Here is a 12724-nt window from a genome sequence, read left to right as displayed (position 1 = left end):
TAGGCTGAAAAACATGCATTGGAATTTTGCTAGGAGGTATAAAATGAAAGTGGTCATTGTCCCTACTAGAAGCTTTTTGTGTGTGTGTGTGTGTGTGTGTGTGTGTGTGTGTGTGTGTGTTTAAACGCCAGTAAATCAGTTGGCCTCACCAATACTTTAATACAATTTTTTTTTGCCAGAATATCAAACATAATCTGTGACATTTGTCATTTAACTTGCTTGAGTAACTCAAAATACTCCTTGTTTGCAAATAGGGCTGGCGGCTGCTCCTTCCACCATTTATGATTAGTGTATCCAAAAATGTTCTAATTTAAACCACAGGAACTGAATGCTGTTTCATCCGCTGTGCATCATGTGACCTGAGTTTTAATCACACAGTAGGCTGCTCTCAGGGCATTTTGGGTCCACATCCCCCCAGTAAGGCAGAATGAAGGGCAAGTCAACCACTCGCCTCTCAAGAAGTGTCCATAAATGCTCTGCCACAAACTGGTTTCCTTTATCAGAAAGATGCAGTCCATCCGAAAGATACACTGAGAAATCCTGAGGGGGAAAACGCATTTGTTTATATTCGTTATTTTCATTTCAATGTTCATTTACGCCAGCATGTGCATTACCTGTCCATCTTTTTGCATGAGTGTCCAGAGATCCAGAACATCCACACCAGACTGTCCTGCAGCCTGAACGCAGGCCTGTGCATACTGACCAGCCACAGAGTTCAACCGATTCAAAGCTGAACCTGATGAAAATCATATTCAATGTGTGTGTGAGAGACACTTTGTAATTAAATACTAGATTACTGCTTGCTGCACAGTCTATACGGCCAAATGTTTTTTTTAAATAGAAAGAGAGACGACAAAGCAATATGCAGCGAATCGATACACGTTTCATATGTTTTGCATGTTCAATTAAGTGATCTGGATATTTTGCATTTTTAATACTGTACAAGATTCGAGTAAAACTGGTGTCCAGTTGCATAATTCAAGAAACAGATGCTAAAAATGTCGGTATGAAAATTAGGAGGATGCATGGTAAACTTGTTGAAATTAATGAAATTACCTTTTTCACCATTTACAATAAAACTAGAAAAGTTGCATGTACAAGATTTGACAGATGTTGTACAATTACAATAGAATATATGATTCCATTTACAGCTAAAACACCTGGTGCACGTTCTTTATTAATGATTTTTGCTTAAGTTTTTGTAGAATAATTATACTTCACTGTCTACATTTGTCAAGTGCACAACAGTACACTGTATCCCACAATGCAAAACACTCAATTTACACTAAGCACTGAATTTACTGCAAAGCACTAGTGTCCAGCATGCAGTACACAAGTATTGAACACGACCTAAAGTCAGGAGGTGTGTCACCTTTTAGCAAGCACTCTTTCTCCCATGCGGATTCTTGAAGTGGTGGTGGTGTGATGAAGATGATCTTATCACTGGACACTCCTATAGACACCAGATATCTGACAATGTCCTTCAAATTCTCGGAGAACTCCTGGAGATGCACGTGCTGCGCGGGGTTCTTGTCTGTAAACAAACACTATTGTGAGTCTCCTAAATCACCGCCGCTGTTGTTTTAGCAATGATGCACAACACACGTGACATAGTCTTACCTTCCAAAGCACAATCATTAGCGCCAAAGAAAACAGTCACAGCCGCAATGGGAGCATCAGAAATGGGCACAATGCGAGGAAGCACAATCTTAGCCCACCTTGTGTTGTACCCCGACAAGCCCCTGTTTACCACGTCGCATTTTCTAATAAATCAAAGAAATGATAAAATCATCCGCTGCGGCGGTGTGAATACAATGATATCCGTGTGCTGTCATGAACTCTCTACCTCTCGAGTTTATGAGAGATTTCACATCCCCATCCGTTCGCTTGAAAGGCAAACTGAAACAAAAACAATGCATGTTACAGTAAGTATTGAAACTCAAATGGCACAGTGACTCAAAATGTTACCTGTGTTATTGAGTCGCCGAAGAGAATGATTTGGGGCCATACAACTTTCTTCAGAGTCGACATTGTGACAGCAACACCTGACGACTTTACAATTCACATCAGACAGCGAGGAAGAAGAAGCAGCAAAGCATTAGCGGTGCTTCGTTCGTAAATGATTCGGAGTTCAAATCTTTGAATCATTTTCTTCCACGTACTGAATCATTTCTCGTTCACTGAACTCAACGGCTCTGTCTGAACTGTGTCACAGTAGATAGATGCGCGTGACTGCTTTCAAAGACACGCGAGCCGATAGCTATCTTCAGAACAACTGCTTACTGTTTAATAAGTAAATAGCCTACATAACTTAATACTAATGTGTTATTCTAAACGTAGCCACCTACGAATTTATGAATTAATTAATACAGCTTATAGTTAGTAAGCTGATGTTCTGTCCATTCTTAATTCATTAGCCACTTGCCACTTAAAAATATTAGTGTGTGCAGTATTTTTAGTAAGTAGAAGTAAGTTGATATCCATTCCAAACTTAGCCACCTACTAGCGTGCGTCCCCTTTAAGAGGTGTAGGGTGGAGCCATACAGGAAGTGAAGTGTCAACGCACGTCTCGCCAAAGCAGAGAGAGAGAGAGAGAGAGCGCTACCGACCGCCGCTTTGATGAACCATATTAATAATTATTACAGCCCTACACTGCTGCATATTGATCTCAAAATAGAGGTATGCCCAGTGTGCTTGTTTACCAAGTTCATATTATCCATAGTTATTTATATAAATGCCAATAAACGACCAAATAACAGCCCTTTGCGTTTGCATTAATCAAGTTAGACGTGGGTCAGGGGTGCCGCTGAATGTTTATCCTAGCAACGGGTTTCTGTTATTTTCCAAGGGGTTTTCATTAACATTGTGCTCGCGGAGAGCTCGTGTCTATTAGTAATCACACACCACGAGCTAGTGCGCGAGCCGAGCGCCTCTCTGTAGATTACTAGAAAGTTACCCAAAGTTTGGCACCATTGTTTTATAGGGGCGTGGGCTCATCTCGAACCCCGAGAACATGTTTGTCCGTGCTTGATATGTAGCGTAATAAGTGTACCTGAACAGAAATACTACGTAAGGAACCTTTTTAATTGTTCATTACGTTGAGACGGCACTTAATTTACACTCTTGACTCATAGTTATTTGGTTCGAAGTCAGTCTTGAGTGTCATAAAACGATTAATTTAAATGGACATTTTTGAACTGATTCATTGGAATGAATCAAACTTTCCAACACATTAATAATTGTATAATTACAGTATCATGTTATAAAATTACGATAATTATTTTTATCAAATTTTTTTATTTTGATTTCAAGGCCTGAAAAGTCATTAAAATGTTTTGTGGTTTATCTTTAATTCTCTGTTTAATTCTAATTATAGTCTCTAAAATATTATATTGGCTATATATTGCACGCTATCTTCAGTGTTAGAGTCATTTGGACCAGCTTTACAGAAAACAACTACGGGTGTGATTTTGATTAATTTAAAGGTACACTATGTAATTTTGTTTTATGTAACAACACTACATGCATTTTGTGGAAGGACATTGTTTTGGTTGTGCTTGTGCAGATGATTCTTGATTCTATGATTCTTCCTCATAGAGAAAGAGAGAGAGATTATCCCACTACTCATCAATTATTTACTACTAGGTTTAAGAGAGATAACCAGTTTAGATTGAAAGAGTCTCAGGCTAACTAGCGGAAGACGTTACTGTAGTTATACACTTCATTGAAAATAGCAGCACAGCGCTACAACAACCATAATGAAATGACCCTCCACAATAGATAATGCTTTACAATGCTTGAACTCTGTTAGAGAGCTACATATGGCAATTTATCTTGTTTAATAAAATACCTTACTCACCTGTTGAGTAATAAAAACAGCATCTCCGCGTTGCTTTTACAACGTTTCAAATCCCTCAGTTCTCGCCATCTCCGAAAAGCCAGGCCAATGTTGATTCTCGTTTTACCACGAGCTCTGTCTTGTTCTCTTTTGCCAGCAGACTCTCCTCTCACATTTTGGAACAAGGATTTATGATGTTTTTACCCATTATTTAAAATTTTGAAAAAATAAAACTGCATAGTCTACCTTTAAATGGTGCTAAAGCTGATAAATCTCCTCAGACTCTGCTGCCATCTGCTGGTAAGCTGGAGAACTGCAGCACTGGCGTCATGGTGAAGGATGTTTCGAAAGGTCAAGAAGCGCCACAGCAGCAGCAGCTCCCAGAGCAGTGAGGTCAGCACTAAAAGCAAGGTCAGTTCACCAGAAGTAATCAAGGAGTTGACTGAATCTCCATTTGCACATTTCTGCTAGGTATAGAAAGCACATACTGCATTAGTTATGCTAAATTACATACTTTTTTTAACTATGAATTGAGCCAGTATGCCTGTACTGCAATATAATAAAATGGCAGCTTCATAACAGAGAGTTGAGTGAAAGAGGTCTTGGCCAGTATTAGCTCATAAGGCATGCATGGATTCATAATACAAAAATCCTTAATAAAAAAGTACAATATGCAATGATTTGGGACCTAATAATTTACAAAAGAGTGAATTGGGATTCAGTAATTCTGTCAGCTGAGTTCTGTATTCCACAAAGTTCATTATAAATTGTAATTTCCCTTTTTTCAGTCAGTAGATTCCAGTTTGGGAGGCCTGTCTAGGTCAAGCACAGTCGCCAGTCTTGATACAGACTCCACCAAGAGCTCAGGTTAGTCTTTTAGAAACGCATGCTTGTATATTTTTGACTCCGTAAGAGTTCCTGACCTTGTTGACCCTTCAGGTAACGCTGTGTCTGACACGTGTGCTGAGTTCAGAGTGAAGTATGTGGGAGCCATTGAGAAGCTGCAGTTTAAGATGAGCAAAACCCTCCAGGAGCCTCTAGACCTGATCAACTTCATCGATGCAGCTCAGGTAAGGATCTACAGAAGGGGAAGGTGTAACCCCCTTAAAGGTGCAGTGAGCGATTTCTGAGGAACACTGTTGATATTTGAAATCAGCCCAAACAAACACAGCCCCTCCCTTCATTGCTCCACCCCCAAAATGCACAAACACTCAATGCAAGAGTGGAGGTCTGTTTATTCCAGCTGAAACCAGGCAAAATAATACTTCACGAAAATTAAAGCAAAGATGACGAACGAACGACAAGGAAGAACAAAAAATGAGTACAGTACACAAGACTATGTGAAGTGTATGCAAGCAAGAGTATGTTGACAGTCAGCAGCAGCACACCAGCTTCAGACAAACAATGACACTCAAAACTGTTCTGTTACTGTAGTTTACATTACAACAGCATATCTTGGTTCTGTGAAAACCAATGTTACTCCATTCTACGTATGGTGCTGAAAAAATGCATCATTGGCGTCAATTTTCAGGCCTTAGGTCTCTCCTGTGCTGGAAAGCTTTTCCAATATTACCGCAGGTCCTAAAACTCTTGCCTGATCAAAAGCCTTCTATTTCCAGTGATATTCCTCTGACCTTTTCTCTTTTGCAATCTCTATTTTTACACTCAAATCTCCCTCTTGCTCACTCTCTCTCTCCTCCCCCATCATGAGTGGCCACGCCCCCTACTGCGACGCTCGGTCTGATCCACTTTCAACAGTGTTTCTCAGATATCTTCTCAGACCTCTAATCTAGTGAACTGGATTTTTTTTTTAAATAAAAAGCTTTTTTTTTTTTTTTTTTTTGTCTTAAGCTGTTTAAAAACCTAATCTCATGTATTCACTTTAAAGCAAGACGGAAAACTGCCGTTTGTGCCTGGAGATGAGGAAATGATTCTGGGAGTGTCCAAGTATGGAGTTAAAGTGGCCTCATTAGACCAGTGTGTGAGTTGACTCAATGTCATTTTTAACTGTTAATATGAGAGATTTGGCTCTTTTTCTTTTTACACGAAATAAAGGAGCGTGTTGAGAGAAGCTTGAATTTAATGTTCACAAAAAATAATGTGGAACTGCATGTCTTGAAACCGAACCTCTATCTACACCACTATGAAATACAGGATTTCAGTGTAATGGCATGGCTGGGTATCTGATTTGTTACTGATTCTCTCTTTTCTCAGGATGTGCTTCACCGTCACCCGCTCTACCTGATTGTGCGTATGCTTTGCTATGATGATGGTCTGGGTGCTGGAAAGAACCTGCTCGCACTGAAGACCACTGATGCCAAGCAACATGACTGCAGCATCTGGGTGTATCAGTGCAGTAATGCGGTAAGACCTGAATACAGGAAGTGTTTCTGAGAGCATATAAAGATCTGATAATGTAGCAGAAATATTTAGTATTTCATTATTTGCAATCTTTAAATTGAAGGAACCATAATCTAGAACAAAAAGCTACTCTATTTAAAATTCATTCCTGTGATGCAAAGCTGAATTTTCTGCATCATTACTCATTCAGAAATCATTTAATATGCTGATTTGGTGCTCAAGAAACATTTCTTATCAATGTTGAAAACAGTTATGCTGCTCAAAGCTTGGGTAGACAGTTTCGGGGAGTCTAGCAATAACAAGCTAGTTTAAAAAGAAAAGAAAAAAAAAGCACCCTTCAGAGCGTCTCCAAAGCCATACCTCCTCCAAAACTCATGAACGTGCACAGCCAGATCAGAGTCTGCAAAGTGTTCAATGTGGTAGTGTACATTGAAAAGTCTTCTATATTCTGTAGCTTTAACACAACATTTTTGTGCTCTGCAGGAACAAGCCCAGGCCATCTGTAAAGTCCTGTCCACCTCTTTCGACTGTGCTCTGGCCTCAGAGAAGTCCTGAGGAGTGCTGGGAACGCTCTGTTCTTCCACCCTCACTGGTTCCTTCAGCAGGAGGAGGAAGTCAGTCTGTTTGTGGAAGGTGCCCTTTTTAAACAGATATGCTGGAATTTGTCTCACTTTGATTAATGTTAGTACAGCTGTTCGGTCTTCTCAACCACGTTTACACCATATTCATTAGTCTTACCCAGCATCCTCTCCTCCTAACAACCCCAACCCAAAAGTCCATGTTCGGGCTGCGTCTATTTTTGTAACCTAATTTAATCTTATTTAATGTAAATATACAACAACCTCAGAGCACATTTCCCACTATGGGCCAGTGAATCCGTGATTTCTTGGGCTCTAGTGGGATTTGTGTTAAGCGTGGTACATTAATGTCAGTGGAACACAAAGATGCTGTAAAACCCAAACCCCCTGCGCCCTGTATCCTGCACTTCTGAACATGCCCGTCTTCTGTCGTCCTCCAGTGTCCTGGTCCAAGTGGGATCGGATCAGTTAATACGGTACAATAAATCAATGCGAATGCAATGTGGAGTTTCTTCTCGTGTTTTTTTCCTCATCTCCAATAGATGGCAGTGCTCTTTAACCTATTGAGTTATGGACCTCTTTATTAACCCATTAGGAGGTTATTGTCCTTTTATCTGGCAGTTTCACTTAATCTACCTGAATAATGCAACACATGAACAAGAAATGAATTCATGTTTTTTTATTTATTCCAGTTTTCCCATTTATTTGTACATATATGCATATATTTATATATTAGCAACAATGACGTTTATGGTAAACGGATGAATAGAGGTTGTTTTCATCTTAGTTAAAAGTGTACTGTAACAGTCTTATCTAACAAAACGCCAGTCATTATCAGTTTAGCTCTCTGTTTACAATTAAATATGCACAAAGCAAAGTCTACATTTATTTACAATCACAGCCGGCCAGGTGCCATCCGTATACATTGAGCTGAACGCAGGATAATTACATCCCGTCACTGCCCGAGTTACAGGTCACTCTGGTCCGAGCTCAATCAAGACTAACGTGACTGTAATTAAAAGTTACATAACAGACTCTATTAAGTTGCTCTGCAACCACATCAAACACTCATGACATTAAAAACGCTCCTGCACACAATTACTGATGGATGAGCATTTCAAAGCTTTAGAAAGGATTAAGAGAAGTGTTGTGAGGGAAATATGACATGGGGGATTTTAATTTCCCCTGGAATACAATTGCTGAGTTATTACTGGTACAGGGAACACCCATCTGGCCAACCACAGCTGGGAGATTCAGGGCACATCCTGGTTGGTGGAAACACATATAATTCATATCTCAAACTGACACCTTGGAATCTGTTAAAAATGACAAGGTTTTAGTGCTCTCAAAACTATTCAGTGTATGTTGTGTTCATGTTCTACACACTGAAGGAAGATAAGAGCTTCACCCAAAAATGAAAATACTGTCATCATTTGCTCACCTTCATGCCATTTTAAACCTGTATGACTTTCTATCTAGCCAGGAAAAATTTGAAGAATGTCAAGAGTGCTTTTTCCGTAACAAACCTGTCAAACTTAAAAAAAAAGACAAGGAAAATTGTAAATGTGGTCCATGAGACACATGCACTGCATTCCAAGTACACTGAACCCATATGTTGACTACAACAGACAAATTAAAGTTGTGTTTGTTTCAAATATGGCACGCGTCAAGTTGGAAGTTTTTCACGTCGAGGCAGGTTTGATTTTTAGCGAATAACAATGTCTTTCCAAACCAAACCTGTATGACTTTTTTTTTGTTGAGAAATTTCCATGTTCTTCAAAATATCTTCTTTTGTGTTCCACAGAAGAAAGTAAGTTACACAGGTTTGGAACGACGTGAGGATGAGTAAATAATGACAGAATTTCCCTTTGAATATTGGTCTGTTCCTCTCACAGTTACAATAGGGCTTCTGAAGACTTTGAATATAGCAAATTAATCTTATGGACCACTTTCATAGTGCCTAACATTAACAGTCCCCATTTTGAAAAAGCACTCTACGCATTCTGCAGTACTTGTTCTTTTGCACAGTTTGAAACTGAATTTTTCAAGAAAGAACGAGCCAGTTGAGAAATGACAGCGTTCCACAGGCCTCTCAAGGCAAACTGCCTACACACTGAAGGAAGGTCTGCAAAAGATCATTAAAATCAATAAGAGCATCTAAATCAAGACCACAGAAGGACAGCTCAGAATTATAAATATCTATACAGAAATAAACCTTCTTGATGCTCTTCACTGGCTCCTTTCCTCTCCCTGGAGGCCACCGAATGTTCACGAAGACTGTCACAGCGTTCAAAACTCCCAGAAGGTACAGAGTCAAGATTTCTTTCATTCAGTCTTCCTGTTCCCAGTCCCTTACCCAGAACAAAAGCGCTCTTACGTCTGTCTGTTTCTCCATCTCTCTCATCCACAGTGCACTTCAGATATTTCCCAGGTGTGAGCGGTGGAACGCCTATTTATACACTCAGCACTGGGGCAGGTAGTGTGAAAATGGGGACATCGGAGCTCCCCCTTCTAGGGCAGACGGCTCTCGTAGCATATTCCTGGCTTAGCACCATTGACGAAGCAATCTTTCCCAACCGAGTCCTCAAAAGTCAGTGATTCTCAGAGTATCCTTCTGCCTTTCCTTGCCAGACATGGAATGTGGGCAAATAAGACTATATTCACAGATAATGTGTACTGTACTTCAAAACCTTACGCTATTTATTGTGTCTAAAAGGAGTAAGGATGTGAATGATCTCGGACTAAAACCTTCATCTTGGTGACATTCTTCTCAGCATTGTGGTCATGATAAATCAAGTCAAAAGTGCATTTATTGCAACAAACTGTCGTTCTGCAACATATCTAGGCCACAAACTTAAAAACTAAAGAAAAATCCAAAGCCCAGGAAGCTTGTTATATTCCAGTGACTGCTCAAGCCAGGTGAGAGCAGGGATTAGTGGAAGCTCAGAGAGGACACAAGCCTCATGACAAAGGGAATAGCGATGATGATGATGATGGTTAGTGAGGACACACAGAGGCAGAGAAGTCCAGCTCAGTGTCCGTGATCTCCGGCCCTTCAGTCCATAATGAATTGCACGAATGTGACAGGAAACGCTCCTCTTCTCATTGGCTCTCCCTCAATGTGGCCCAGCTACAAAACAATCAGGAGAAAGCGTGTTAGAAATGTTCCTAAAATTGCACACAGTGCTGAGAGATAGGCTTTTTTTGTGTGTCATTATACCAATACAACAGATAAAGCTGATTTAACCAGTGTTGTAATTATTAACTGAAAATATTTTAAATGATTTTTGTTAATATAAATAAGGCTGAAATAAAATGATCAATATTAGATGAAACATGTAAACTTAAAATAACTTAATTGAAAATTGAAGTACTAAAATTAAAAATGAAGAAAAATATATCAAATAAAAATTAAAGCTAGACAGTTAAATCACATGAAAATGATTTCAAAATTGTAATAAATACCATAATGGTATATAATTAATACACTGGATTCATTTTTTTCCACTTCCAAAATGTGGCCTATACAGAGTTTTATTACACAAATTATATTAGTGTTGATCTGAGTAATAAAAATGTGCAATGCTACGTGTAATAAAACAACAACAACAAGTGAGGTGGAAATGCAGTTTGAACCCACTGAAGCACATTTATTCATATGTAAATACCACTGAAGTCACACAGGAACACAGAGATTTGGGGATTTGGCTGTACCATTGATGAGCCTCCGTGGAGAATGAATGACTAAACACAGCCAGTGGAAACGCAGGCGATTGGCTGAATACAGACTACTTGTTTTCCAGCAAGAGACCCTGAACCAGACCGCGGCCCTCAGTGAGTTTACTTATTAACAACCAGCCAGTAATAGAAAGGGAAATACAGTCAACTCACTTTTCCTCTCTGGTTCTCTCTCTCATACCACTGCTACTATATAAAGTGAGTGAAGTCTAGTGTGCAGCAGTCAGGATACTCACCCACCACTCCTGGTCCTCCTCACCATCCACCACGATGACCTCTCCCTCAGAGAACGTCAGCTCGTCTGGATTATCAGCCACACAGTTATACATGGCCTTCACGCGCTTCGGCTTCTGCTTGCCACACACCGATCAGGTTTGGAAACACAAGAACATGTCACTTAGTATCTCATACACAGTAAATATGTTATGTAAATATGGCATATTAGGCGGTATCCATCATGAATTCACTTGATTCACATGTCTGGAATTTCCTCTAGTGGTTAAACATACCAGGTAGGTTTTCCTGGGCATGTGGGTAGCGGGCAGAGTTTGTCCAATGGTGTTTTGGGGGCCTCCGGGAACTTCTTTAGCTGTTTAACAAACAAACAAAAAAACAGGAAATGGCATCACTGTCAGAATTGCCTTTTCAATATAATAATGGCCACAAGCCTCTTATTAAAACAATCAACTTACAGTTAACATGGTTTCTCTGACATCTACCTGGTCTCTCGATGGATCCAGAGCGCATCAGTGTGCTTTTACTGACAGTTTTGTCCGCGCTGCAACCAACAAAAAGAAGAGATGTGAATATTGTGTTCAGTTCTTGTAGTATTGAGTACTAAATGTAACGATATTTAGACTCAGGTCATGCTCAGATGAGCGCCCTACTTGTGTCGTCCTCTGGCACTGTGTGCGTGAATGAGGACTTGAATAGGAATTAATGACCTGGTAAATCAGAAAGTTCCCTATGGGCATTTTCCACCTCTGCGTCCAGATAAGGACACGCTCACCAAACACTGGAGAAAGTTCCACCCAAGGACTAGCGGCTAACCGCAGCTATAATGAGTCTGTGTTGTCCTATAGGGCAGGACTGTCAGAGTAAAGGGCATATGTGTGTGCATGTGGTCATGGGTTATTTAGTATTCTGACCTTGTAGCCCGGTTGATGTTCTGAGCAGGAGGACCGTGTCCAGGTTTGGGTTGTATATTCTTGGCCTCCATCATACTGGCAGTTTTAGTCATAGGAGGGGGAGCACCACTGGGCACAAGAACTGCAGAGACCATCAAATAGATGCAATTATGTTAAACATAAACAGCTCACAATTACTAAAAAGAAAAGCACAGACGTTTCAATATTTTATGTTTGACAATATTGGTAGCAGGGTTCCCAAACGTGAATTTCCATGATTTTCCTTGATTTCTGGATAAAGATGTGTATTTTTATATAAAAAATGTCACACTTTAGTTGAGGGTCCAATTATTAACTACGACCTCAATAAACTCCTAATTACTGCTTATCAATAGTTAGTAAGATAAGTTTATAGGAATAATTAGAAAATTCTACATTTCTGTAATTATGTCCGGTAATGTTTTTGGAAATCAGAAAACAACCAGAATTTTTGAAGCCTGATTCCTGGTATTGGTTCATGAACATCAATTAGGCATAACTAGACAAACTCAACTCACAAACACAGCATAACCTAATGAATATTCATACGTTTAGACACCGCCATGACATCTCAACCAGCTGATCCAGGATCAATCAAAGAACAATCTGACTCAAATCTAATCTTAACACAAAGCACCACATGAAACAGAAGCGCTCTGCCTCCAGCAAAAGTTCATCCACTCATTCATGTACAGCCAACTCACGGGAAGTGGATGTGACCCGTAAGGGGGGCGCTGGGGGGTGCATGTTGGGGGGGTCAGAGGAAGATCTCTGCCTGCCGGTCAGATCTAGGGAGCCAGGCTTCCAACCGGGCGATCCCTGAGCCATTCCAGCAAGACCAGACGGCTGTACTGTGGGAAGGAGAAGAGAAGACGAAAAAAAGATTAAATGTGAGATGAAAAGAGAGGACAGCGCTTTTGTACACTCTTTTTCTGGACTTTGGTCCTGCTCCAGACCTGCAGAGATCCATTATGCATCTAATTCCATTAGTGTCTTTAAGAAAACCGCTCATTGTGAAGTATGTACCAGAGGGACTCAAACTA

General features: G+C 40.1%; 3 protein-coding genes across 6 annotated transcripts in view; 1 reads left to right on the top strand and 2 right to left on the bottom strand.

Annotated features, from left to right (window-relative positions):
* Window positions 1-139: 139 nt before the first annotated feature.
* iah1 (isoamyl acetate hydrolyzing esterase 1 (putative)) lies at window positions 140-2493 on the bottom strand. The gene is made up of 6 exons (XM_079854411.1): window positions 1969-2493; window positions 1847-1899; window positions 1621-1763; window positions 1373-1534; window positions 615-736; window positions 140-540 (listed from the first exon to the last, which is right to left on the bottom strand). The coding sequence occupies exons 1-6, from the start codon at window positions 2029-2031 to the stop codon at window positions 367-369; spliced, it is 717 nt and encodes a 238-aa protein (XP_079710537.1). The 5' UTR covers window positions 2032-2493; the 3' UTR covers window positions 140-366.
* Window positions 2494-2537: 44 nt separating this feature from the next.
* On the top strand, window positions 2538-7478 carry itgb1bp1 (integrin beta 1 binding protein 1). The gene is made up of 7 exons (XM_079854412.1): window positions 2538-2679; window positions 4120-4249; window positions 4627-4705; window positions 4778-4908; window positions 5727-5819; window positions 6053-6202; window positions 6683-7478. Exons 2-7 carry the CDS (start codon window positions 4178-4180, stop codon window positions 6752-6754), a joined length of 597 nt encoding a protein of 198 aa, XP_079710538.1. The 5' UTR covers window positions 2538-2679; window positions 4120-4177; the 3' UTR covers window positions 6755-7478.
* Window positions 7466-12724, bottom strand: part of asap2a (ArfGAP with SH3 domain, ankyrin repeat and PH domain 2a) — a 60623-nt gene continuing 55364 nt past the window's right edge. For 2 of the 4 annotated variants that reach the window (XM_079854404.1, XM_079854405.1), the window contains 6 exons: window positions 12386-12532; window positions 11664-11784; window positions 11208-11293; window positions 11025-11104; window positions 10752-10865; window positions 7466-9907 (listed from right to left, as the gene is read on the bottom strand). In XM_079854404.1, coding sequence (XP_079710530.1) covers window positions 9833-9907; window positions 10752-10865; window positions 11025-11104; window positions 11208-11293; window positions 11664-11784; window positions 12386-12532 — 623 coding nt within the window. In that variant the 3' untranslated portion in view covers window positions 7466-9832. The remainder of the gene's footprint in view (window positions 9908-10751; window positions 10866-11024; window positions 11105-11207; window positions 11294-11663; window positions 11785-12385; window positions 12533-12724) is intronic. The other 2 variants (XM_079854406.1, XM_079854407.1) reach the window with 1 other exon arrangement.

The sequence above is a fragment of the Squalius cephalus genome (genome assembly GCF_949319135.1).
Source record: "Squalius cephalus genome assembly, chromosome: 20".
Lineage (NCBI taxonomy): Eukaryota > Metazoa > Chordata > Actinopteri > Cypriniformes > Leuciscidae > Squalius > Squalius cephalus.
Note: the sequence above shows the minus strand (reverse complement) of the source record. Positions and strands in the feature narration are given on the sequence as shown.

Excerpts from the sequence above, each read along its gene's own strand:
- iah1 (XM_079854411.1), bottom strand. The coding sequence starts at position 2,031 with ATGTCGACTCTGAAGAAAGTTGTATGGCCCCAAATCATTCTCTTCGGC. Across the intron at positions 1,764-1,846 it reads ATCTCTCATAAACTCGAGAG|AAAATGCGACGTGGTAAACA; the intron begins GTAGAGAGTTCA and ends TTGATTTATTAG. Across the intron at positions 737-1,372 it reads GAAAGAGTGCTTGCTAAAAG|GTTCAGCTTTGAATCGGTTG; the intron begins GTGACACACCTC and ends GATTTTCATCAG.
- itgb1bp1 (XM_079854412.1), top strand. The coding sequence starts at position 4,178 with ATGTTTCGAAAGGTCAAGAAGCGCCACAGCAGCAGCAGCTCCCAGAGC. Across the intron at positions 4,250-4,626 it reads AGGTCAGCACTAAAAGCAAG|TCAGTAGATTCCAGTTTGGG; the intron begins GTCAGTTCACCA and ends CCCTTTTTTCAG. Across the intron at positions 4,706-4,777 it reads AGACTCCACCAAGAGCTCAG|GTAACGCTGTGTCTGACACG; the intron begins GTTAGTCTTTTA and ends TTGACCCTTCAG.